The sequence below is a fragment of the Anomaloglossus baeobatrachus genome, chromosome 9, assembly GCF_048569485.1.
Source record: "Anomaloglossus baeobatrachus isolate aAnoBae1 chromosome 9, aAnoBae1.hap1, whole genome shotgun sequence".
Lineage (NCBI taxonomy): Eukaryota > Metazoa > Chordata > Amphibia > Anura > Aromobatidae > Anomaloglossus > Anomaloglossus baeobatrachus.
The window spans coordinates 189,830,882-189,856,196 of record NC_134361.1 but is presented as its reverse complement, the minus strand read 5'-3'; the positions used below and the strand labels follow the sequence as shown (position 1 = coordinate 189,856,196).

Sequence of the window (25,315 nt, the reverse complement as noted above, 5' to 3'; positions counted from 1 at the left end):
GCTCGGGTGCTTGTAACTAGTGATGAGCTGGCACTACTGTGTCGCCCAGGGATAGGGGATACTCAGAGCCGGGCCAATGCGGTCGCTTTTAGAGGTATCACGGTGGCGTGACCCGGTCTGTGATCCCAGGCTCCACAACAAAAGAGGATTATGTAAAGGGAGATTGTCTGTGATGCCGCCCGTGGGTTGTGGTGATGAGATAGTGGCACCGCCGCTGCCTCTGGGGACCGTGCCCGGGACTGATGGTGTGGGGCAGCAAGGTGGGATCACCTCCACGGGTTGGGGAGTTGTAGTCCTGGGGCCCAATTGGGAGTTGTGGTGATGGTGGGGATTGCAGGGAGCAGGAAACTCACAGTTCAGTTGTCTTGGTGTTGGATGAAGCTAGGCTGATGTGTGTGGTCAGAAAACACAGAGTCCTTTGTAAACCAACTTGCCAAATGGCCGGTCACCATTGGCGTGTGTCTTCGGGTCCCACACCCAGATGTACAGCCAGGAGCCCTTCTTTCCACACTCTGTCTGTCTCTCTCTTGTCTGGACTAGTCCGTTTGAACGGCCTTCGGATTGGGTCCCTCTCCCGGCACCGGCGGGCTACAACCCTGTCCCGGTCGCCTCAGGTTCCCCGCTGCCGGATCTCCGTCGTCTGTGGCCCTCACAGCCACCTAGTCCGGTAGTCCAGGGCTCCAACCCCGGCTACCACTTTCTACGGGGAGCTGCAAGCCTCCCCTGTCAGCTTTCCACTGACTACAGCACAACTTAACTGGTTTCTGCTCTGTCACTTCCTTAGCCCCTCTCGCCCCCTCCCTTTTCCTGGGGAGGAGGTGAGTAGGGCCTTGATTGGCTGCTGTACATCTGTGTGGGGATTGTGTAGCTGCCAAGGAGGATTAACTCTTTCTGTGACTACCTGGTTTTATCAGGGCGTCACAACTACCATGCTCGGGTGCTCAGTACTCGTAACCAGTGATGAGCGTGCATTACCATGCTCGGGTGCTCGGTACACGTAACTAGTGATGAGCGAGCTTCATCACTAGTTACGAGTACTGAGCACCCGAGCATGGTAGTGCTCGCTCATCCACAGTCATCATGTGTCATGAATGCTTTGCAGGAATATGATTGCTCATTGAATTATTACTAGGGATGATCGAATACCAAAATATCCAACTTCGCGAATATCCGATGCACAATGTAATTCTATGGGTAACCAGAATAATTTCACGTTCAACCTAACGCCGAGCTTTGGTCACTAAGGAAAAGGCCGAAATGGATGGGAAAAGGCAGAATCTCTCTCACTCTCACTCTTTCTCTCTTACACTGTCCCTCTCTCTTTCTCACTCATACTCTCTCTCTTGCGCTCTCTCTCACACTCTCTCTCTCTCTCTCCTCCGTGGTGCTGGAAGCCAGAGCAGTGGGGACTATATATGTATCGTTCCCGAAGGCTGAGGCAATGTGTATGACGCTGTGCGGCCAAGCCAATCACAGTAAGGCTCTGTGCGCACTAGAAATGTGAATTTTCTCAAGAAAATTTCTTGAGAAACTTCTGGGAGTTGAAGATTTCCGCACCTGCGGGAAAAACGCATGCGGATTTGCCGCAGGTTGGTCCCTGCGGTTTTGCAATAAATAATATAGATAATCGATATACAGATAATGGATAGAGTGAAAGATAGATAGATGAATAGATAGATAGATGAGAAAGACTTATATAATGTCCCACCCCCCTGCATATTCTAAGCTGGCACCCTTTAGTGACTTTCATGTGGCACTAAAGGGTGCTTAGCCTTGTATTTAGCCATAAAACAAATAAATAATTAAAAAAAAAACTGACATGAGGTCCCCCCATCTTTTGTAGTCAGCTAGGGTAAAGCAGACGGCTGCAGCCTGCAAACCACAGCTGGCAGCTTCACCTTGGCTGGTAATCCAAAATAGAGGGCACCCCACGCTGTTATTTTACATTAAATAAATATTTTAAAACCAAAAACGTGGGGTCCCCCCAAATTGGATCACCAGGCAAGGTAAAGCGGACAGCTGTGGTCTGGTATTCTCAGACTAGGGAGGTCCACTGTTATTGGACACTCCCCAGCCTAAAAATAGCAGGCCGCAGCCGCCCCAGAAGTGGCGCATCCATTAGACGTGCCAATCCTGGCGCTTCCCCCAACTCATCCCGTTGCCCTGGTGCGTTGGCAAACGAGGTAATATATGGGGTTGATGCCAGATGTGTAATGTCACCTGGCATCAAGCCCTGGGGTTGGTGAGGTCAGGCGTCTATCAGATACCAGACATCACCAACCCAGTCAGTAAGAAATAAAAAATAGACAACAAAAAAAGTTTTATTTGAAAAAACACTCCCCAACACATTCCCTCTTTAACCAATTTATTGAAAAGAACAATCAATTCCACGTCCGGCGTAATCCAATAAGGGGGGGGGCACGGCGATCCATACCATACTCGCTGTCCCAGTCAATGAAGAACAGAATGTTCCCCATTGGCTAGGAGAGCAATGCAGTGACCTGAGCTAACATCAATAGCCCAGGTCACTGCATGGGATGCCGAGCGCTGCCATCAGGAGCATAGATGAGATCATTACCTGCTGTGATGATCTCCTGTACTGCTGACGTCAGCGCTGTCACTGACTTCTATGCCCGCCGCGTTGTCAGAAGTATCGCGAGAGCCCGTGACGTCACCGCTAGTGACAGTCTCGGGCCGCTCGCGAGACGGGCATAGACAGCAGTGACCGCGGTGACGTCAGGAGGCAGGAGATCGTCACAGCAGGTAATGATCTCACCTCCCGACAGCAGCGATCGTCATCCCCAAGGCTGCCAGCACTGCAGGGTGTCAGTGTCTGCCTGCGCTGCCACGTGACAGGCTGCTGACACTGCGGGCAGACACTGACACCCTGCAGTGCAGGCAGCCGCGAGGCTGGAGCGGGACACAGACTGCACGGGCAACTGGAGGTCGCACGGAAGCGCTTCTGTGCGGCGTCCAGGCAGTGTGACGTCTGTGTTTACTCTGCTCCGCTTCCTCTTCCTGGCATAATGACATCGCTTCCTGCAAAACCGCAGGCAGCGATGAGCATTACCGCAGGTAAATCGCGGCTATACCGGGGGTATACCGCACATCATTTGCTACCTGCGGTATACCCCCGGAATTTCGCGATTACATTACAGTGAATGGAGTGAAATTCCGGGGGTATTCCGCAGGTACCTGCGGAAAATAATGGACATGCTCATTTTCTCAAGAAATTTTCTCGAGAAATTCTTCTCAAGGAAATTTCTTGAGAAAAATCCGCACAGTGCGCACAGCTATTTTTTTTTCTCATAGAATTTGCTGGGAAATGTCTGCACAAAGATTGCAGACATTTCTCAAGAAATTTCCGCGGCAAATCCGCGGGTAAAACGGTCTAGTGCGCACAGAGCCTGACATCACAACAAAGATGGCTGCGGCATTACTGTGAGAGCAAGCAACATCAGATGTGTTCATTGGCTGGAAAACAGGCCCCAGGAAGTCAGAAGTGAAAATGAAAGTATCGGACCGGATGTTGTTTTATTCGTCGGATACCGAATGGCGCGAATAGCCTGTTATCCGTCGGATACCAAATAGTGGCGAATACATTTGCTCAATTATTACTACTGTCTTTACACATCACCTTTGTTATAGTATAAATCCACGAGCCACCAGTGGTTATGTTTTTAATGCGTTACTTGCTCCTAAACAAATCTTTCTTAAATTGGAGGCCCTCCTCCTCCTTTCCCTTAACTTCTATTAAAGCAATCAATAGAAGTAAATTGATTGACTATGGATGTAATTACTCTGATTTTCCTTGTGGGGCACAAAAACAACACAGCGTGGTATAACCTCTTAGGAAAAGGGATGTTTTATTTTTTTTTTAAGAAGTAGGAAATGCATTTGTAAAGGTAAGTTAATCCAGGCCATAGTAGCTATAGGATTGCTTATAGAGGCGCTGTCACTTGTCATGAATATTTTAAATTCCGCTGTTTTCCTGAATCCGGCGTTGTTTTTCTTTTGTTCCTGCGTGCCTCTGTTCCTGAGATATTGCCCTTTCTTCCCTGTGTATAAATCTAGTCGTTTTTTTTAGCCATCAGGGTGTGGTCTTTAAATAGACACCCACATAGTAGAGTTGTGGAACACACCCACTTGTCAAATAAGACTAAAATGACAGGGGAGATGAGGCCGTATCTCCGGAACGCAAAGGCGCAGAAAGAAAAGGAGCACAACGCCGGATTCAGGAGAACAGCGGCATTTACACCGGGTAAAAAAACCCCAAAACATATTTATGGCGGACTTAGCATGCCAATGCGCTATATGGACAACTCTGAAGGTTCCAACAGTGGCACACCCTGTGATTTAGCTAAACATTTGACAACCTTTCTAACAAAAGCGGATTGATACCCATTATATAGTAGTAGAATGGTTGAATGAGAAATCATCTGGCGGATGATTGATTGGCTCTAATTTGTTCAAACTGGCTTGTGATCAATGCCACGGGTTGATGGAGGATCTTCCATTTTGGGAATATTTTGTGAACGCTCTTACATAGAAAGTCAATTATAGATTAACAACTATCTGAAATTTTTTTTAACACAACTAATTTCTTTCTATTCAAAGAACGTGTCATTATTTGGTTAAAATGATCAGTCCTCTTTAAAGTGTAACTGTAATTTTTATTTCTATATTTTTTTTCCTAAATTAATGGTAATAAATTCTGTACAATATCTTATTGGAGAAATCTGCTTATTTCTCTTTGTGGACTGATCATTCATTCTCAAAACGCTCAATTTCCGTGTAAATCCGCTCTGCAGTGAATCCAGATTTTCCCATTACTGAGATAGGAAGTGACAGTTGGTGCTTATAAAGTTCTATGGAACTCGCAGTAGAATGTCTCTGCCTCTAGCTCCTCCCTCTTCCATGGAATTTTAAAAGCACCTACTGTCATCTTCTATCTCACTAATAAGGAAAATCTGTTGTCTCCGCCTCTAGCTCCTCACTCCTTCATAGAATTTTAAAAGCACCAACTGTCATCTCCTATCTCAGTAATGGGGAAAATCTGTCTCCGCCTCTAGCTCCTCCACTCCATAGAATTTTAAAAGCACCAACTGCCATCTCTTATCTCTGTAAAAAGGATAATCTGTTGTCTCCGCCTCTAGCTCCTCCCCTCCATGGAATTTTAAAAGCACCAACTGCCATCTTTTATCTCAGTAATAGGGAAAATCTGTCGTCTCTGCTTCTAGCTCCTTCCCTCCATGGAATTTTAAAAGCACCAACTGCCATCTCCTATCTCAGTAATGGGGAATATCTGTTGTCTCCGCCTCTAGCTCCTCCTTCTCCATAGAATTTTAAAATCACCAACTGCCTTCTATCTCAGTAATGGGGAAAATCTGTCTCCCCCTCCATGGATTTTAAAATCACCAACTGCCATCTCTCTCAGTAATGGGGAAATTCTTTTGTCTCCGCCTCTTTGTCTTCCCTCCAAAGAATTTTACAATCACCAACTGCCATCTTCTATCTCAGTAATGGGGAAAATCTGTTTTCTCCGCCTCTAGCTCCTCACTCCTCCATAGAATTTTAAAAGCACCAACTGCCATCTCCTATTTCAGTAATGGGGAAAATTTGTTGTCTCTGCCTCTAGCTCCTCCCTCCTCCATGGAATTTTAAATGCACCAACTGTCATCTATCTCAGTAATAAGGAAAATCTGTTGTCTCCGCCTCTAGATCCTCCCTCCTTCATGGAATTTTAAAATCACCAACTGCCATCTCTTATCTCAGTAATGGGGAAAATCTGTTGTCTCCGCCTCTGGCTCTTCCGTTCATTGAATTTTAAATCACCAACCGTCATCTCCTATCTCAGTAATGGGAAAAATCTGTTGTCTCCGCCTCCAGCTCCTCCCCTCCATAGAATTTTAAAATCACCAACTGCCATCTCTTATCTCAGTAATGGGGAAAATATGTTGTCTCTGCCTCCAGCTCCTCCCCTCCATAGAATTTTAAGATCACCAACTGCCATCTTCTATCTCAGTAATGGGGAAAATCTCTTGTCTCTGCCTCTAACTCCTCCTCCATGGAATTTTAAAAACACCAACTGCCATCTCCTATCTTCAGAATGGCGAAATCTGTATTTACTGAAGAGATTTTACCCCTGAATTGAGAGTCAAATATCAGGATAAGAAAGAAGCTGATTTGTCTGATAAGATATATTACAAAATTTCTTATTTTCATCTGTACTATTGATTTAGGAAATAAAAATTAAAACGACGGCGACTCTTAAAATTAATTGCACCGTCATTATAGTAGATGTTGTTTCGTAATCATGAGTGTAATCTGTATGGGCACCTTCAGTGAGCTTTCGGATTACTTCTTGCTTCTGTTCTCCTAGAACAATAAGTGTATGTTCACATGGCATTTGTTGAGATGGACAATCTGATATGTTTTGCAAAAGAACTACACATCAGGATTTTTTTTTTTAAATTTTATTTAGATTTTTTTATGAAGTTTTCAGAATCTTGATCCTGTTTAGTAGTAGTTTACAATGAACTTTTCAAAACTTTAGACCCATTGTACCATTGTTGTTTTTTTTTTAACAATTTGCTCTTTATTAGCGGCTTAACTATAAGTGCCTTATTCTCTATATGTTTTACATAATTACTTTTCATTTGTCACCCCCTCTTTTTGTTTTTTTTTCTCTTTTGTTTTGCCGTTTGCAACTTTCTTTTATCCAGATTTTTTTTTTTAGACTGACTCAGAATAATGTGACATTTTCAAATGTCGCAATTTTTTTCGTCTCACTCCAGTTACTGACTGGAGTAAGGTTTCTTGAATTTTTTTTTAAAATTATTATTTTAGGATATATTTGACGTTTTATAGTATTTTGTGACTTTTTACACAAACATTCTTTTTTGAGTTTGCTCTAAATCTATCCATTTTTATGAATTTGATGCAAAAAAACGTTCGTGAATACCACAGGACGAAAAAAAAAAAGAAAAATATTTAGTTTAAAAATATTGTATATGATGAATCAAAGCTTTTGTGTTGGGTGTTTGAGAACACATGAATATACATTCTTATTATCCAGGTTATAGAAAAAAAAATGTATGCCATAGTGTTGTAAAAAAAAAAACTAGATATATCCTATTCTGGGAATGTGTAAACGATGTCTTTAAAAGGGTTTTCCCCACAAACAAAGTTAATTTTAATCAATAGATCTTTGAATAATAATAATTTCCACAATTGGATGTGATTAAGAAAAATGTTCCTGTGCTGAGATCTTATATATGTGTCCCTGCTGTGTACTGTGTAATGGCTGTGTCTGACCGTACAGGAACATGGTCTGATCATACCACTTCTCCTGAGCAAGGGAGGATGTAATAGTATAAAGATATTACAGCACAGGAATATAGCTAATTCTTTCTGTGAGGTAAAGCATTTCCCTGCCTGTTTTTAAAAAATATTCTTGTCCTGAGATATTATCTATATGCCTGTGCTATGTACTGTGTAATGGTCATGTCTCATCATACCACATCTCCTGGCCAGGATGGAACTAGTAAATATACAAACATTACTGCACAGGATCACAAATTACTCTTTCTTTGAGATAAAACATTTTTTAAAAACAAGCAGGGAAATGTTTTAACTCACAGAAAGAATTGGTTATGATTCCCATGCTATAATGTTGGTATATTATTTTGCATCCTCCCCCACCCAGGAGATGTGGTATGGTCAAACCATGTCCTTGTACGGTCAGACACGGCCATTACACAGTACATAGCAGGGACACATATATGATTATCTTGGCACAGTAACATTTTTTAAAATGAGGAAGGGAAATATTTTACCTCATAACAAGAATCCACTGTGATACCATGCTGTAATGTGTTTTATACTTTTTTACTTCCTCCCCTGCCCAGGAGATGTGGTATGATCAGACCATGTTCCTGTACGGTCAGACACGGCCATTACACAGTACACAGCAGGGACACATATATACGATTATCTCAGCACAGGATCATTATTTTTAAGCACATCCAGTTGTGGAAATTATTATTCTTCTAAGATTTATTGATTAAAATCAACTTTGTTCATGAGAAAATCCTTTTAAGACATTAGTGCACCTGCCAAGATTATCCTAGGCGAAACATCTTCAGGAAAAAGCTGTCAGTCTCTTTCCTGAAGCCTCTTTGCCATCATTTTCTCTGTATTTTCCATTATATCTGTGAGCTGTTACTTTTTTTTTTTTACCATTTGAGGGTTCATAATCCGAGAAGCAGATAAAAGAAGTAATACAAGTCTGAATAGGTCCACAGCAATGTCATTTTTTTTCCACTACTGTTCACTTTTTGCAAGCTTTTTCAGGCATTTTATACAGGCAAAAACCACCTAAAAAAGCCGCGTTGTACAAATATGCTTACTCTGGTTTTTTTTGTGTGCTTTATTACCTGGTGGGATTTCAAACATTACTTTTTAGCTTTCACCATGTATCGTTGCTGTGTTATGTTTGTAGGGTGTTTACATTTTCTCGGTTACAAAAAAGGATTCAGATGATGATGACCTTTGTCATTTTGCAAATGTGCGCAATGAACATTTATGAGGATTAAGCGTGAGAATTGCAGAAACCACGGGTGCAGTATATCACCATAAAATACGATACATTTTGGGTTTTTTTTTATTATGTAACGGGTAAACATTGATGACTTTGATATATGTGCGACCTCCTCAGACCAGGACCATCTCCTCCTTCTACTGGCCACCAGTATCGGATCATCACCAGTCTGATCCTTGATGTTTCATTGCCATTTTTGGACATCCTGTAGAAAAAAAAATGTAAAATATATTTTAAGTATTTTTTTTTATTTCTACCTAATACATATATATAATATATATAAATATAAGTGTGTGTGTATGTATGTATGTATATAATATATATATATATATATATATATATATATATATATATACAAAATATATATAAATGTATGTACAGATATAAATGTATGTACATATATACTGTATATGCCATATATATACCATGTGTGTATATATATATATATATATATATATATACATATATATATACAAATATAAATCTATATTTTTTATATATACTGTGTGTATATGTGTGTGTATATATATATATATATATATATATATATATATAGCGTGTGTGTGTATATACATTATATATATAATAGTGTATGTGTGTGTATGTGTGTGTATATATATATATATATATATATATATATATATATATATATATATAATTTTTTTTTTTAATTTTTTGCATATAGTTTTTGCATATAGTTTTGATTTGAACTGTACATTATTTTGTGGCCACAGTTCCTATTCAGACCTACTGTATGTGTTTCCATGGGTGAAAAACCCTCCAAAAAAAATCTGTTTTCTGTGTTGTTCTTTACCCATTTGCCTTCTCTTGTTGCAAACCTATGGAGTGCATGAGAAGGGAGCAGATGGACGAGAGTAACGCTGGACAGTTTGCCACCCACAGTACCCATATGGTGCACTACGTGCTGTAGGGGTTCGGGTGATACATCCACAGCTCATTAATCATACCTCGAAGTCAAAAGGAATACACACACAGCCCAATATTTCATGTATTTGTATAATGATTCTCAACAATCGAAAAATGTACACATCTTGGCTAAACCATAGACTACCTAAAAGTTGAATTAACTCTTGTCTGGTACCATGGGATGAATTTGGCCCCATGAAGATTGGTATCATTAGTGATTTTTTTTTTTTTTTTGCATGGTTCTGGATGAGTCAGGAATCAATTTATTTAACTCTTTCACCTTGACGACGGTCATGGCCACACTTATCCAGTTCTGCTGCCGCGGTTTCCCAGGGTACTTAGTCTGGCCTATCCCGCTTCCTGGGACCTAGTCTTCCAGTTGTCGGGCCAAAGCCTCCATTTCCCCCCTGTTCTTCTCTCCGTTGCTACCCGTGTTATACTCTACCTTGGATGGCTTCCAGTGTCTCAACTTTCCTAAGCTCTTCATGAACCCTTCCTGGTAGGGCTTATTTTTGGAAAAACACAGTTTATACACCAATTTAGCGATAGTTTGTATTGCGTACTGTGTCCTCTGTTGGGCTCCAGGCTTTCTCTTCGAATAGGTGGGACAACAGGTGACCGTTGGACTAGTCTATATCGTCTGAGCCAGAAGAAACACTAACATTGTTTCCTCCTGCTCAGACGAAATGTGACTCCTTCATCCCCCTTCCCTTAGTATGAAAAGTACTCAATCCGAAAAATTGGTACTGGTGTGAACGTGTCGTTTTCTTTACAAATTTTGCTTATGACCCCCAGGACCATTCATACCATGGTGAAATGTGATGAACAACCATTTAACGGCCGTTCCGTTGCGTAAGTTTCTGCTCTATTTGGCCAACCATTGGTGGTGTATGTTCAGTTTTGGCAAACAATGGAAGAGTCCTAGTGGTACGGACGGAATATTCACAGTTAAAAATACGAGTAGAAGATAGTGTTTTTTTTCTTATTTTTCTAATAAATATTACTTTTTTCTCACCCTACAGTGGAAAGTCATTTTTAATCTGAATTTACTTCCCTTGCTTTTACGCGGTGTTCTCAAATAAAGTCCTTCTCTTTATATTTTCTAGGTTTTTATAAGGACGTTCCCGAGGAGAATGAACAGGCTGGTGAGTCGTTGATTCATTTTAGTGTCAAGCGGAAGCTGGTGAGCTGTGAGAAATAAGTAATGTTGTAGATCATGTTTACTATGGGGGCTTTGTTTGACAAACCCGGTAGTGTAGGAGCGAGCTGAAATGCTCACAATGATGTGTGGCGTAATCCTGAGATAAGCCTGGAATACTTCAGTATAGCTTACTGTTTCTGTAAAAGCACTGTAACTTTAGACTTGAGGGCCGGGGCAAGGTCAGATCTTTTTATTTTTCTTTTAGTCATTGGATAGCCATCATGTTTTAACCCTATTGAAGTAGCTGTAAAATCTGGGATATGTTCAAGTCCCATTTATTTTAACCAGTAAACCCAGCAGGATGGCCCCCCTCGGTCTCTGCACTATTGGGGGCCCCCATCACTCATATCCTATACAATCCCTTTATTTGTGTGGTACATGTCACAGATCCACACTCCTTGGAAAACGCAACTACATGAACTATATATGAGACGTGAACGAATAATTGTGCCACGTCAGTACTCCATGGCTGCTGGGTAGGAACCCTTTGGGTTGCCTCCTACCCACTGACATCTTCTCTTTTGATTAGCCAGTCTGGCTCGGCGTCGTGTGTGTGTGCACGTGAATGAACCATTGTGCCAGACCCTGGTCTGGAGGCAACGTCAGTATTCCATGGCTGCTGGGTAGGAACGCTTTGGGTTGCCTCCTACCCACTGACATCTTCTCTTTTGATTAGCCAGTCTGGCTCGGCGTCGAGTGTGTGCACGTGAATGAACCATTGTGCGGGACCCTGGTCCGGAGGCCACATCAGTATTCCATGGCTGCTGGACAGGAACGCTTTGGGTTGCCTCCTACCCACTGACATCTTCTCTTTTGATTAGCCAGTCTTGCTCGGCGTCGTGTGTGTGCACGTGAATGAACCAGTGTGCCAGACCCTGGTCCGAGGCAACGTCAGTATTCCATGGCTGCTGGACAGGAACGCTTTTGGTTGCCTCCTACCCACTGACCTCTTCTCTTTTGATTAGCCGGCCTGGCTCGGCATCGTATGTGTGCACCACGCCACAACAATGACATGTTACATCAACCAAAAGAGGAGCTGGGGATACCAGCAAGTAGGAGGTGGTTTGCAGGGCTCCCATCCAGCAACCATGCAGAATAAGTACAGAAGACGTGTTCACTCCGCGCTGCTGCTGAAGACTTTCCAAAGGAAGATCCAGGCCGCACCAGTGGAGACAAGTAGTTTTTATTCAATACATTTCAAAGCCATTACAAGTTTGTTATTTAGGAAAGGAACCATTCTGTGGTTCCTTTCCTGAAGAAGCTTGCAGTGGCTTTGAAATGCATTGAATTAAAACCACTCATCTCCACTGGTGTGTCCTGGATCTTCCCTTGGAAAGTCTTCAGCAGCAGCACGGAGTGAACATGTCTTCTGTCCTTTTTCTGCATTGTCCTATGCACTCGTGTATCTTCAGCAGATGTTCCATTATTAGTTGCATGTGTTGTGTTGTGTGTACCTCTTTTTCTTTTATTCCGTTTATGCCACCTAAGATCCTTTTTTTGCTCCTTAATGTTCTTCCAGTATCCAGGGCCAAAGAATACCGACCTGACCTTGCTGGTGGCCTTCGTCTCAGGTCCTGAATATGTTTTTTTTTTCTACTCTATATGAGTTAAAGGTTCAAGATTTCGAATAACATTGCTGCTTTCTTTCAGAAATGGCCACCTCCCAACGTGACTATTGGTTGGGTATGGTGTTTCATCTCTTTTCCATTTCCTTTAGTGAGGCTGAGTTGTGAAGCCAGACTCAACTCATGATCAGAGATGGTGTTGATTCTTAAAGAAAGCAGCCATGTTTTTCCAATCCTAGACCACCCCTTTAAGCTATTTATTGAAAGTGTGACAATCTTTTTGGTTCTACATGTCATTGTTTGCTAGTCAAAGAATGGAAGTAGATGGGCGTGTGGACTTTATGTAACGAGTAAGGTGTCTAACAGTGTTTTTTTGGCTAACAAATGCCTGATTTATGCATTTTGAGTTACTGGCTGGTCATCCATTATAGCTTATGGTAACCATATGTGGTTGGGCGTGAATGAGTTTCTACTGGGGAATGGGGAGAAAGTCACTTTGACTCGTCTGACGATGGTTTATATCCTTGAAAACGCATCGTACATTGAATTTTCACATGGCCAACTCTTTCTTTTCCCCGACGTTATTTGTGAGAAGAAAATATGGAGGAACCTATAAAGACTAAATGGTCATCCGGTTTTACAAAATGTTTCTCCACTTACTGCCAGGTTCACCCACCCACACATTACAGCTGGTTGCGGAAAGGTGAAGAACTTTGATTCATAAACAGACAGTGGTGCAGGGCTGTTACCTTTGGTGTTATCTCTCACACACTCTCTCATACTGGTCACTGGAAGTTCAACATGGCTCCTTTATTACAAAGGATTCTGAGAATCTGAAAAATTAATTGCTCTGCATAAAGATGGCCTTCATTATTAGACGATTGGCAACACCTTGAAACTGAGCTGCAGCACGGTGACCAAGACCATACAGCGGTTTAACAAGACAGGTTCCACTCAGAATAGCCCTCACCATGGTCAACCAAAGAAGTTTAATACACATGTTCAGTGTCATATCCAGAGGTAGTCTTTTCATAATAGACGTATGAGTGGCAACCACGTGAAGAGCACGAAGATAAGTGTGTCCTGCCTACAGTCAAGCATGATGGTGAGAGTGTCATGGTTTGGGGATGCATGAGTGCTGCCAGCTGTGGGAAGCTATAGTTTATTGAGGGAACCATGAATGCCAACATGTCCTGTGACATACTAAAGCAGAATATGCTCCTCTCTCTTTGGAAACTGGGCCACAACATAGTGACCCCAAACACACCTCCAATACAACCACTGCCTGGCTAAAGAAACTGAGGGTGAAGATATCGTACTGGCAAAGCGTCTCCAGACCTAAACCCTATTGAGCATCTGTGGGGCCTCCTCAAAAGGATGATGGAGTAGCACAAGGTCTTTAACATCCACTGGCTCCGTGATGTCGTCATGCAGGATGGAAGAGGATCCAGTGGCTCCTGTGACGCTCCAGTGATTACCATGACCAGGAGAGTTAAGGCAGTGCTTGAAAATAATGGGGGCCACACTTTAGGCACAATCTGGCCATTTTCACTTAGGGGTGTACTCATTATTTTATGTAGTGGGCACCAAATTTACACTGTTATACAAGCTGTACACTGACATTGTACATTGTATCAAAGAGTCAGATCTTCAGTGTTGTCCCGTGAAAAGATCTAATAAAAAAAAATTCAAGAATGTGAGGGGTATACTTACTTTTTTGATATACTGTATATAAGAAGGGAATACGTTTACGCTCCATCAAATAAGCACGGGGCAAATTAAGACTTGGATCCATGTGTTATGCTGTTCCAGCAGACACAGACTTTGAAGATTTTGTCCTGGATTACGGGTACATTGACATTTTGGAAATTCTTTCACATGGCCCAGAGGCGAGCCCGAGCAGAAGGCCAGCTGAAGTGGATGTTCATGAATGGCTGCAGACAGTTATATGATGATTGAAAAGTTTGTGGCTGAACGCCTCATCTGCTATGTGGAAAATCCTGAAATGCAGAAGAGCATTAAATCCGGACGTAAAATCCAATAACTAGAGTCACATTTCAAAATCCAGTATTAAAGGCAATGAAAAGAAGTTATCACCTATCCACCGGTAGGCAATAACATAATAATCGGTGGGGGATTTGCCCACTGGGACCCCAAAACATTGTCAGACTAGCGCACTTTCATCCCTATTAGAATGGATTGGCAGTTCACGTGATAGACCATCGTTCCATTCATTCATTCAGCTTTTCTCGGCAGCCCCATGGTGAATGCATGGAACAGTAGCTGAGCGTGCACATTCTAACAGAGATAAAAGTTCCATGTACTGCCTAGCGGTTGGACCCCCACTGATCAATAAGTTATCACATACCGTGGATAGGTGATAACTAGTGATGAGCGAGCACATCGGGTGCTCGATACTCGTAACTAGTGATGAGCGAGCACTACCATGCTTGGGTGCTCAGTACTCACAATAAGTGATGAGCGAACACTACCATGCTCGGGTCCTCGGTACTCGTAACTTGTGATGAGCGGGCACTACCATGCTCGGGTCCTCGGTGCTCATAACTAGTGATGAGCGGGCACTACCATGCTCGGGTCCTCGGTGCTCGTAACTTGTGATGAGCGGGCACTACCATGCTCGGGTCCTCGGTGCTCAAAACTAGTGATGAGCGAGCACTACCATGCTCGGGTCCTCGGTACTCGTAACTAATGATGAGTGAGCACTACCATGCTCGGGTCCTCGGTGCTCGTAACTTGTGATGAGCGGGCACTACCATGCTCAGTACTTGTAACGAGCAATTTGCTGCTTGGGTGCTCTGTACTCATTTACCAAGTATAATGAAAGTCAATGGGAAACTCAAGCATTTTTCCGGAAGATTTTCTGGAAAAATGCTTGAATTCCCAGTTGACTTTCATTATACTTGGTAAAGGAGTACCAAGACCCGGCATAGTAGTGCTCACAAGTGATCACTTTTCCCCCAACTAAGGGGTTGTCTCATGCTCAATAATGGTAGAAAAATAAGCAAATTTTCACTTTACTTATTGAAAATTCTCTTTGATATCAAGATTGTGCAATCTTTTAATTCTGTATTTTCCTGCTCGTTGCCTAGGTCTCCTGACATACAGTGCTTTTAGCATTTCCATCTTGTATATCTACACACGTTCCTACCGGATTTCTCCCATATATCAGATTTCAAAAGCCTCCCAGTGCATAAGATAAGACGGCGGATAGAATTCAGAAGGGTACAGTGATATTTAAAACTTTAATAGGGGATCAAGTAGAAATTTGTATGCCGGGGGCAGGAGCCGTGGTGTTCGGACCCGCACCCCTGACCTGACAGCAGATGTTAGAGAAAAACCTAATTGGAGAGGTCCGCTTTGCAACCAAGTGATCTCCCAATCTAATTTAGCTTGACTGGTCATTTTGGAAAGAGGTGAAGATGGTCCCCTATTGATCTGTGTACACTTCTGCTTATTCCGAAGCCCTCCGTGTTTGACATCTGGTGCAAAGTAGAAAGATAAAGAAAGTATTAGTCTTAACTTCAAATCCTTCTCGGTCAAAAGGAGTCAAATTTGGTATAATTTATTGTGCTTTTTCGTTTCGTACCATATTGTACTAAGCGGATGGAAAACCCACTTGTAGATCGATGTATGTATTGTCTGCAACTACATGGACAATGTACATATGTATGAATACTAATGACCTCCCCTGGAGTCATACTCTTTTGAGGTTCGCGCTCTTACTTTTTATTCCGGCCATATTTACCGTACCTAAATCTTTAGGATCTGTTTGGCTGATAATGTCCTAGTTCTAAATTCCTCTGATTAAGGCTTATTCAGCAGAAGTGGACGTTTCTTAATAGTAATGTATAAGTAACTAGTAGTTAGTCATTGCCAGAAAGACAGTTGTGATCAGTCACATCTGGCCCACCCTGACCACGGGAGCGTTTCCTTTTTATCCCTTGTTTTGAGCCACCTGCCCAGTTGTCCATTGTGTGTCGACAGATTTATCAATCAACCATAATCCTCAATGAAAGGAGCTTTTCAGCTGCTCTTACTGTAACTAGTCACCCGGGTGCCCCCTCACTTCTTGTGCGCTGATTTTTGTCGTCAAGGTTCCTCCTCTTTAGATCATGTTGTCCATCTTTTATTTTTTTTGGATTTTGTTTTTCAACTTTTTAGATTAGTATTTGTGTCTACGCTAGACATGGTTCTTCTTCTTCGTCTTCTTCTTTCTTTTTCTTCGTCTTCTTTCTTTTTCTTCGTCTTCTTTCTTTTTCTTCGTCTTCTTTCTTTTTCTTCGTCTTCTTTCTTTTTCTTCGTCTTCTTTCTTTTTCTTCGTCTTCTTTCTTTTTCTTCGTCTTCTTTCTTTTTCTTCGTCTTCTTTCTTTTTCTTCGTCTTCTTTCTTTTTCTTCGTCTTCTTTCTTCGTCTTCTTTCTTCGTCTTCTTTCTTCGTCTTCTTTCTTCGTCTTCTTTCTTCGTCTTCTTTCTTCGTCTTCTTTCTTCGTCTTCTTTCTTCGTCTTCTTTCTTCGTCTTCTTTCTTCGTCTTCTTTCTTCGTCTTCTTTCTTCGTCTTCTTTCTTCGTCTTCTTTCTTCTTCTTTCTTTTTTCTGCTTTCTTTTTTCTGCTTTCGTCTTCATTCTTCGTCTTCATTCTTCGTCTTCATTCTTCGTCTTCATTCTTCGTCTTCATTCTTCGTCTTCATTCTTCGTCTTCATTCTTCGTCTTCATTCTTCGTCTTCATTCTTCGTCTTCATTCTTCGTCTTCATTCTTCGTCTTCATTCTTCGTCTTCATTCTTCGTCTTCATTCTTCGTCTTCATTCTTCGTCTTCATTCTTCGTCTTCATTCTTCGTCTTCATTCTTCGTCTTCATTCTTCGTCTTCATTCTTCGTCTTCATTCTTCGTCTTCATTCTTCGTCTTCATTCTTCGTCTTCATTCTTCGTCTTCTTTCTTCGTCTTCTTTCTTCGTCTTCATTCTTCGTCTTCATTCTTCGTCTTCATTCTTCGTCTTCATTCTTCGTCATTTTTCTATCCCTGTGTCTACAAATTTGAGCCTACCATTCAGAAAAATACTACTTTACCCTAAACTAATCTCAATTCTGATGAATAGTAAATAAAAACAGATTTGAAATTACGGTTTGGGCCAAAAAAATCCCTTGGTGGTCCAAGTTTCAAATTTAGCAAAGTTGGTCAAACTCTGTAAGACGTATCGCTCTCAGCTATGTCTTTGAAGTCTTTTAAGGAAATACTAATCTCGACATTTACCGTTTGGCACTTAATAAATATCTGGTGAGAATATTGCCGATGGATAGACGCCATCATATTCTTCTAAGTTCCGTTTCTGCCTTTTCCGTCTCATTTTGTCTTAAGATCACCGGACGGAGATATAATTCACCTTTTTTCTTCGCAAAGTGCTTTCATTCTAATAATGTTCCGGCGAAGGAAAATGCTGTAAGCCCCCAATAAATCATAGCTGACAAAGACGTCCAGTAAAATTGGAAGTTTCCTTTAAGCTGAATAGGCTTCTTAAAGATTGTAGGCATCAATGTATAATCCGATGATGAAAGGTTGAACTAATGACCCTCATGACTGTTGCTGGATAAATTAAGTGCAACAATGCATCTGAGGCGTCTTTGTGAACTGTCCGGCCAACTTCCATGCAGCTAAACAGTCACGTGGCTACTGGAAGGATCATTATTTTTGCTCGGATTGGAAAATTCTACTATTTTGAAATTATCGCAAACATTATTTTTTATCATATTTTTTTGAGTGCGTCACTTTATACAGGTTAACCACCTTTTACTTAAAGAAAAAAAAACCCCTCTCAAACTGCAATAAAAACTCACTCAATATCCTTATTTTTTCAAGACTGTCTGTCCCAATTTCTTTCTGTAAAGCCCCCAACACACAAACTGTTTGGCCGGGAGCTTCCTCTCCGGACTCCTCCATACACAGGAAAGCTCTCCCAGCAGGAATTGTATATGTGGATTCTTATCTCCTCCGACATCATCTGTTGGCTGAGACCCTCTAAACATTAGGCTGTTGGACAAGTCCGTAGATATTAGCTGGTTCAGCCGATGTCAGTCTGTATATGGGGACTTTACAAATCCAGTTCGTTGAGCAAGTGGACGAACGACATTTGACCTGTTCCCATCAATAAATCATGGATATGTGTACACAGAGCAATAAGTGAGCATTGATCGACTTATAAAAGTCAATTGGTGTTTGTTTATTTGCCAAAAAGGGCCATAATTGCCTTTCTTGCTACCTCTCTCCTATCCTGTCTTTTATCCTTCCTGTTACCCTTCCTTCCTGTCACCCATCCTTCCTGTCACCCATCCTTCCTGTCACCCATCCTTCCTGTCACCCATCCTTCCTGTCTCCCGGCCTTCCCTCCTGTCTCCTGGCCTTCCCTCCTGTCTCCTGGCCTTCCCTCCTGTCTCCTGGCCTTCCCTCCTGTCTCCTGGCCTTCCCTCCTGTCTCCTGGCCTTCCCTCCTGTCTCCTGGCCTTCCCTCCTGTCTCCTGGCCTTCCCTCCTGTCTCCTGGCCTTCCCTCCTGTCTCCTGGCCTTCCCTCCTGTCTCCCGGCCTTCCTTCCCGTCTCCCGGCCTTCCTTCCCGTCTCCCGGCCTTCCTTCCCGTCTCCCGGCCTTCCTTCCCGTCTCCCGGCCTTCCTTCCCGTCTCCCGGCCTTCCTTCCCGTCTCCCGGCCTTCCTTCCCGTCTCCCGGCCTTCCTTCCCGTCTCCCGGCCTTCCTTCCCGTCTCCCGGCCTTCCTTCCCGTCTCCCGGCCTTCCTTCCCGTCTCCCGGCCTTCCTTCCCGTCTCCCGGCCTTCCTTCCCGTCTCCCGGCCTTCCTTCCCGTCTCCCGGCCTTCCTTCCCGTCTCCCGGCCTTCCTTCCCGTCTCCCGGCCTTCCTTCCCGTCTCCCGGCCTTCCTTCCCGTCTCCCGGCCTTCCTTCCCGTCTCCCGGCCTTCCTTCCCGTCTCCCGGCCTTCCTTCCCGTCTCCCGGCCTTCCTTCCCGTCTCCCGGCCTTCCTTCCCGTCTCCCGGCCTTCCTTCCCGTCTCCCGGCCTTCCTTCCCGTCTCCCGGCCTTCCTTCCCGTCTCCCGGCCTTCCTTCCCGTCTCCCGGCCTTCCTTCCCGTCTCCCGGCCTTCCTTCCCGTCTCCCGGCCTTCCTTCCAATATCCTTCCAATATCCTTCCAATATCCTTCCAATATCCTTCCAATATCCTTCCAATATCCTTCCTTCCTCTATCCTTCTTTTTTCTATCCTTCCTTCCTCTATCCTTCCTTCCTTCCTTCCTCTATCCATCCTTCCTTCCTCTATCTTTCCTTCCTCTATCCTTCCTTCCTCTATCTTTCCTTCCTCTATCCTTCCTTCCTCTATCTTTCCTTCCTCTATCCTTCCTTCCTTCCTCTATCCTTCCTTCCTTCCTCTATCCTTCCTTCCTCTATCCATCCTTTTTCTGTCCTTCCTTCCTCTGTCCTTCCTTCCTCTGTCCTTCCTTCCTCTGTCCTTCCTTCCTCTGTCCTTCCTTCCTCTGTCCTTCCTTCCTCTGTCCTTCCTTCCTCTGTCCTTCCTTCCTCTGTCCTTCCTTCCTTCCTCTATCCTTCCTTCCTTCCTTCCTTCCTCTATCCATCCTTCCTTCCTCTATCCATCCTTCCTTCCTCTATCCATCCTTCCTTCCTCTATCCTTCCTTCCTTCCTCTATCCTTCCTTCCTTCCTCTATCCTTCCTTCCTTCCTCTATCCTTCCTTCCTTCCTCTATCATTCCTTCCTCTCTATTCTCTGACTATTCTCTCTGTATTCTTCTGTATTCTCTCTGTATCCTCTCGCTATCATCTCTGTATTCTTTCTATCGCCCTATATTTTTTATTTTTTTTTGTTTTCTTAGGCTATGTGCGCACAGTGCGTTTTTCGCTGTGTTTTTGCGAGTTTTTCGAGTGCGTTTTTGGGCTCAAAACTGCATAACTTGGCTTCCCCAGCAAAGTCTGAGTTTTCATTTTTGCTGTCCGCACACAACTTTTTTTTTTTTTAAGCTGCGTTTTTGGCCTTAAAAAAAAATGGACATATCAATTCTTTCCTGCGTCTTTCTGCGTTTTCCCCCCCATTATTGGAAAAACGTAGAGCTCAAAAACGCAGCAAAACGCGGTAAAAACACAGGCTTTTTTTGCGCGTTTTTGCCACGGATGTATTTTTGTGCGTTTTTAGTGGCCAAAAACGCAGCAGCAAAAAAACTCTGTGCGCACATAGCCTTACTGTCTACCTTTCTCCTCGCTCTCCATCTTTATCTTTCTTGTTACATCTCTTTATCCTCACACAGAGTAAGGGCTCATCTAGACAGGCCAATAATCGTGAGCAAGCCTTCCTAGAACAGCTCATTTCACGATTTTCTGCTTGTCCAATTGGGCCGGCAGTCACCCAACCAAAGAAGCAAAACCGGAAACAATCTTTAAGCTTGCGTAAAAATTGTTCTTGCCAGCACATCGTCCTTTTTAAATTGATCTGTCTTGCAAAAAATAAGAACAAAAAACAAACAAGCCCCAAAAAACACATACCGCAAAAAAAGGAAAATTGGCCTAACTAATGTTATGACGCATCAGTAAGTATATAGTGATCTCTACCGGTAGGGCGAGGCTTTCATTAAAGCGTCTACTTCTATTCTACACGTGTATTCCTATATCATTACTCTGTAATTAGCCAAGGACAATACATGGGTGTCACTTGTTTTCTTCATTCTGCCTTGGCCTTGGGCAATTTTTACCTTAATTTAGGGATATGATTGCGCTAGGTTTGTCACTTCATCTATTAAAGAAGATACTGTTGACTGGATAAAAAGCGTGTCCAAATTCGTAAGTGTTTTGGCCTCGAGGCTTGGCTTTTTAACCTCTGCTCCTTTAATTAATGGAGTATCTTGGGTAGATGAGACACTCGGCTTATGTCCTTGCACATAAGGGTTAGTTGGCCTTGAAAATTGGCATCAATTATTGAAGTTTGTATTTTTCTGCTTAACATGCATGTATATTACATACCATATTTTTTGGACTATAAGACGCACCTAGGTTTTAGAGGAAGAAAATAGGAAACAAAAATGCTCCGATAAGGGGGACATCTGCTGCTGACATGGTTATGGGGGTAATGTGCACTAATTCTGTATTAATGTCCTAATTCTGGGCCCCTTCCAGGTATGTGTGTCCTCCATCCTGTTCCCCCCCCCATCCTGGTATATATGTTCACCATCCTTGTCCCATCCTGGTATATATATCCTCGTCCTTGGCCCATTATGTTCCCATTGTGGGTCCATCCTGGTATTATTATTTATTATTATTATTTATTATTATAGCGCCATCAATTCCATGGCGCTTTACATGTGAAAGGGGTGTACATAATAGGAACAAGTACAATATTCATAAACATTACAAGACACAGACAGGTACAGGAGGATAGAGGTCCCTGCCCGCGAGGGCTCACAGTCTACAAGGGATAGCTGAGGATACGGTAGTTTAGGGTATATATGGTATATATGTTCTCCATCCTTGGCCCTTTCTCTAATATATGTGCCCATCCTGGTATATTTTTTTCCGCATCCTTGTCCCATACTGGTATATATGTCTTAGTCCTTGTCCCGTCTTGGTATATATGTTCCCATCCTTGGCCCATCCTGATATATGTCCTCATCCTGGTATACAAGTTCCCATCATTGGCCCATCCTGGTATATACAACCCCTGGCAAAAATTATGCAATCACCTGGCTCTGAGGATGTTCATTCAGTTGTTTTTACTTTTGTTAAAAAAAAAAGCAGATCACAGACGGCACAACACTAAAGTCATTTCAAATGGCAACTTTCTGGCTTTAAGAAACACTAAAAAAAATCATGAAAACATAATGTGCAGCCGGTAACGGTTACTTTTCAAGACCAAACAGGGAAAGAATTATGGGATCACTCAATTATGAGAAAAAATTATGAAATCATGAAAAACAAACAAAAGAACCCTCCAATACATCACTGGTATTTTGTTGCACCTCCTCTGGCTTTTATAACAGCTTGCAGTCTCTGAGGCATGGACTTAATGAGTGACAAACAGTCTCTTCATCAGTCTGGCTCCAACTTTCTCTGATTGCTGTTGCCAGATCAGCTTTGTAGGTTGGAGCCTTGTCATGGACCATTTTCTTCAAATTCCATCAAAGATTTTCACTTGGATTGAGATCTGAACTATTTGCAGGCCATGACATTGACCTTATGTGTCTTCTTTCAAGGAATGTTTTCACAGTTTTTGATCTATGTCAGGATGCATTATCATCTTGATAAAATGATTTCATCATTCTCAAAGATCCTTTCAATTGACGAAATAAGAAAAGTGTGCAATATTTCAATGCAAAATTTATGTAATGACAGCCATCTCCCCAGTGCCTTTACCTGACATGCAGACCCATATCATCAATAACTCTGGAAATTTACATGTTCTCTTCAGGCAGTCATCGTTTTATTGTTTAGCTTTTCTGTTTGTAAATCCCATTTCCTTTAGGCAGTTTCTTATAGTTCAGTCACAGACATTGACTTCAGTTTCCTCCCATTTGTTCCTCATTTCTTTTGTTGTGCATTTCCTGTTTTGGAGACATACTGCTTTAAGTTTCTTGTCTTGACGCTTTGATGTCTTCCTCGGTTTACCAGTATATTTGCCTTTTAACAACCTTCCCATGTTATTTGTGTTTGGTCCAGATTTTACACACAGCTGACTGTGAACAACCAACATCTTTTGCAACATTGCGTGATGATTTACCCTCTTAAGAGTTTGATAATCCTCTCCTTTGTTTCAATTGACATCGCTCGTGTTGGAGTCATGATTCATGTCAGTTCACTTGGTGCAACAGCTCTCCAAGGTGTGATCACTCCTTTTTAGATGCAGACTAACGAGCAGATCTTATTTGATGCAGGTGTAAGTTTTGGGAATGAAAATATACAGGGTGATTCCATAATTTTTCGACCTGTTTGGTCTTGATAAGTAACCGTTACTGGCTGCACATTATGTTTTCATTATTTTTTGTTTTAGTGTTTCTTAAAGCCAGAAAGTTGCCATTTGAAATGACTTTAGTTTTGTGCCGTCTGTGATCTGCTTTTTTTAAAACAAAAGTAAGCAACTGAACATCCTCAGTCAGGTAAGTCCATAATTTTTGCCAGGGGTTGTATGTTCATATGTTAATAATAAAAAAAAAAAAAAAAAAAAAATCTTGACCATGGAAAGCTACCGTTGACTTCTCACTATATGACATTATTCATAGGCTGTCATCAAATGTATGCAGCTGGTGAACACATCATTAATTTTCTAAGTAAATCCATTTCTAAACGTGCTATTGACGTGAATTTCTCACCAGATGTCGGTAACAACCCTTCCAATATACACACGCAAAGAAATCAAACCATAGATGTCCATAATTGTGTAATAATGCGAAATCACACAGGGAAAAAAATATTAAACACACTTACTGAATGTAATTAATACTTTGTACAGAAGCTTCAAGACTTCTTCTGTATGGGTAGACTAGTGGCCTGCATTGCTCAGGTGTGATTATGGCCCATTCTTCCATACAAACACTCTTCCAATCCTGAAAGCTCCTTACATAATCTCTGAGCTTTAGTTCCTTCCATACATTTTCTATTGGATTCAGGTCCGGTGATCGGCTCGGCCATTCTAGCAGCTTTATTTTTGTCTGTCTTTGAAACCAATTGAGAGTTTTCTTGGCTGTGTGTTTGAGATCATTGTCTTAATGAAATGTCCACCCTCGTTACATCTTCATCATCCTGGTAGATGGCAGCAGATTTTTATCAAGAATGTCTCTGTACATTTGACCATTCATCCTTGTTTCAATTATATGCGTTCAATACTTTTTTAGTTGTGGCATTTCCATTTCCTATTATTACACATTACTTAATTTATGGACATCTATGGTTTGAGTTCTTTGCCTGTGTGGATTGGATGGGTTATTACCGACATCTGGCGAGAAATTCATGTCAATAACACCTTTAGAAATATATTTACTTTGGAAATTGGTGACATTTTCAATACTTATTATGCCCATGGTATGTCAGGAGATTTTGTGGTATTTTATATGAAAAAGTCATATATCCTTTTTTAGCATCTGAGGTACACAAAAAATGGATAGGGCATATGGGGTTTCTTTCATTTCTTTGGTGAAATATTTGAGCATGCATACACATTTCACTATTGATTTATCCACCCAAAATCTGCAGGTTCGTCCAACAATAACATAATGTCCGACTTTACTTTGGTTTTGCATACTGAACATCTACAGACATTTTTTGGGAGCACCTGCTGAATTGTCCTACTGTGACAGATCTTCCTTGACTCATTACCCTTATAACATTGAACTTTATGTGCTGGAAACACTTAAAGGGAATCAGTCAGAAGGTTTTTTTTATATGAAATCTGAGAGCAGCATAATATAAGGGCACAGATGCTGATTCCAGCGATGTATCACTTACTGGACTGCTTGCTGCAGTTTTGGTCAAACCTTTTGTTCTCTTCTATAGATCTAGCTGTGCTTAGAAAGATGAACTCTGTATAACCCCGCCCACACTCTAGATTGGCTGAATGTACAGAGTACACAGAAATCTGCCAATCAGTGGAGTGGGTGGGGTAACACACTAGCTGGACTGGTTTGCAGCAGACACCTAGTCCTATAGTGAAAATCTCCTACTGATAAAATGGATTGTTTTGAAGCTACAGTGCACAGCCTAATAAGTGACACATGCCTGGAATCAGACTCTTTGCCCCTACATCATGCTGAGCTCAGATGACCTAGAAAAAAAATGCTGACAAATTCCCTTTAAGGATTTAGCAACTTAATTCAGGTTTTTTAATAAATTCCTGTAATGGACATATACACCAGGAAATGCTCCCACCACCCAAATCTATAGGACCTCCATTGACTCAACTACTGCTGAATGAGGAGCCTTTTAGATTTTGAGCCAGTATAGAATATATATAAACTATTGTA

At 42.1% G+C, this 25,315-nt stretch overlaps 1 protein-coding gene across 1 annotated transcript in view; it reads left to right on the top strand.

Moving 5' to 3' along the window:
* NR6A1 (nuclear receptor subfamily 6 group A member 1) overlaps positions 1–25,315 on the top strand; it is a 399,090-nt gene that overhangs the window by 56,721 nt on the left and 317,054 nt on the right. Inside the window, exon 2 of the mRNA XM_075322829.1 lies at positions 10,636–10,674. Coding sequence (XP_075178944.1) covers positions 10,636–10,674 — 39 coding nt within the window. The remainder of the gene's footprint in view (positions 1–10,635; positions 10,675–25,315) is intronic.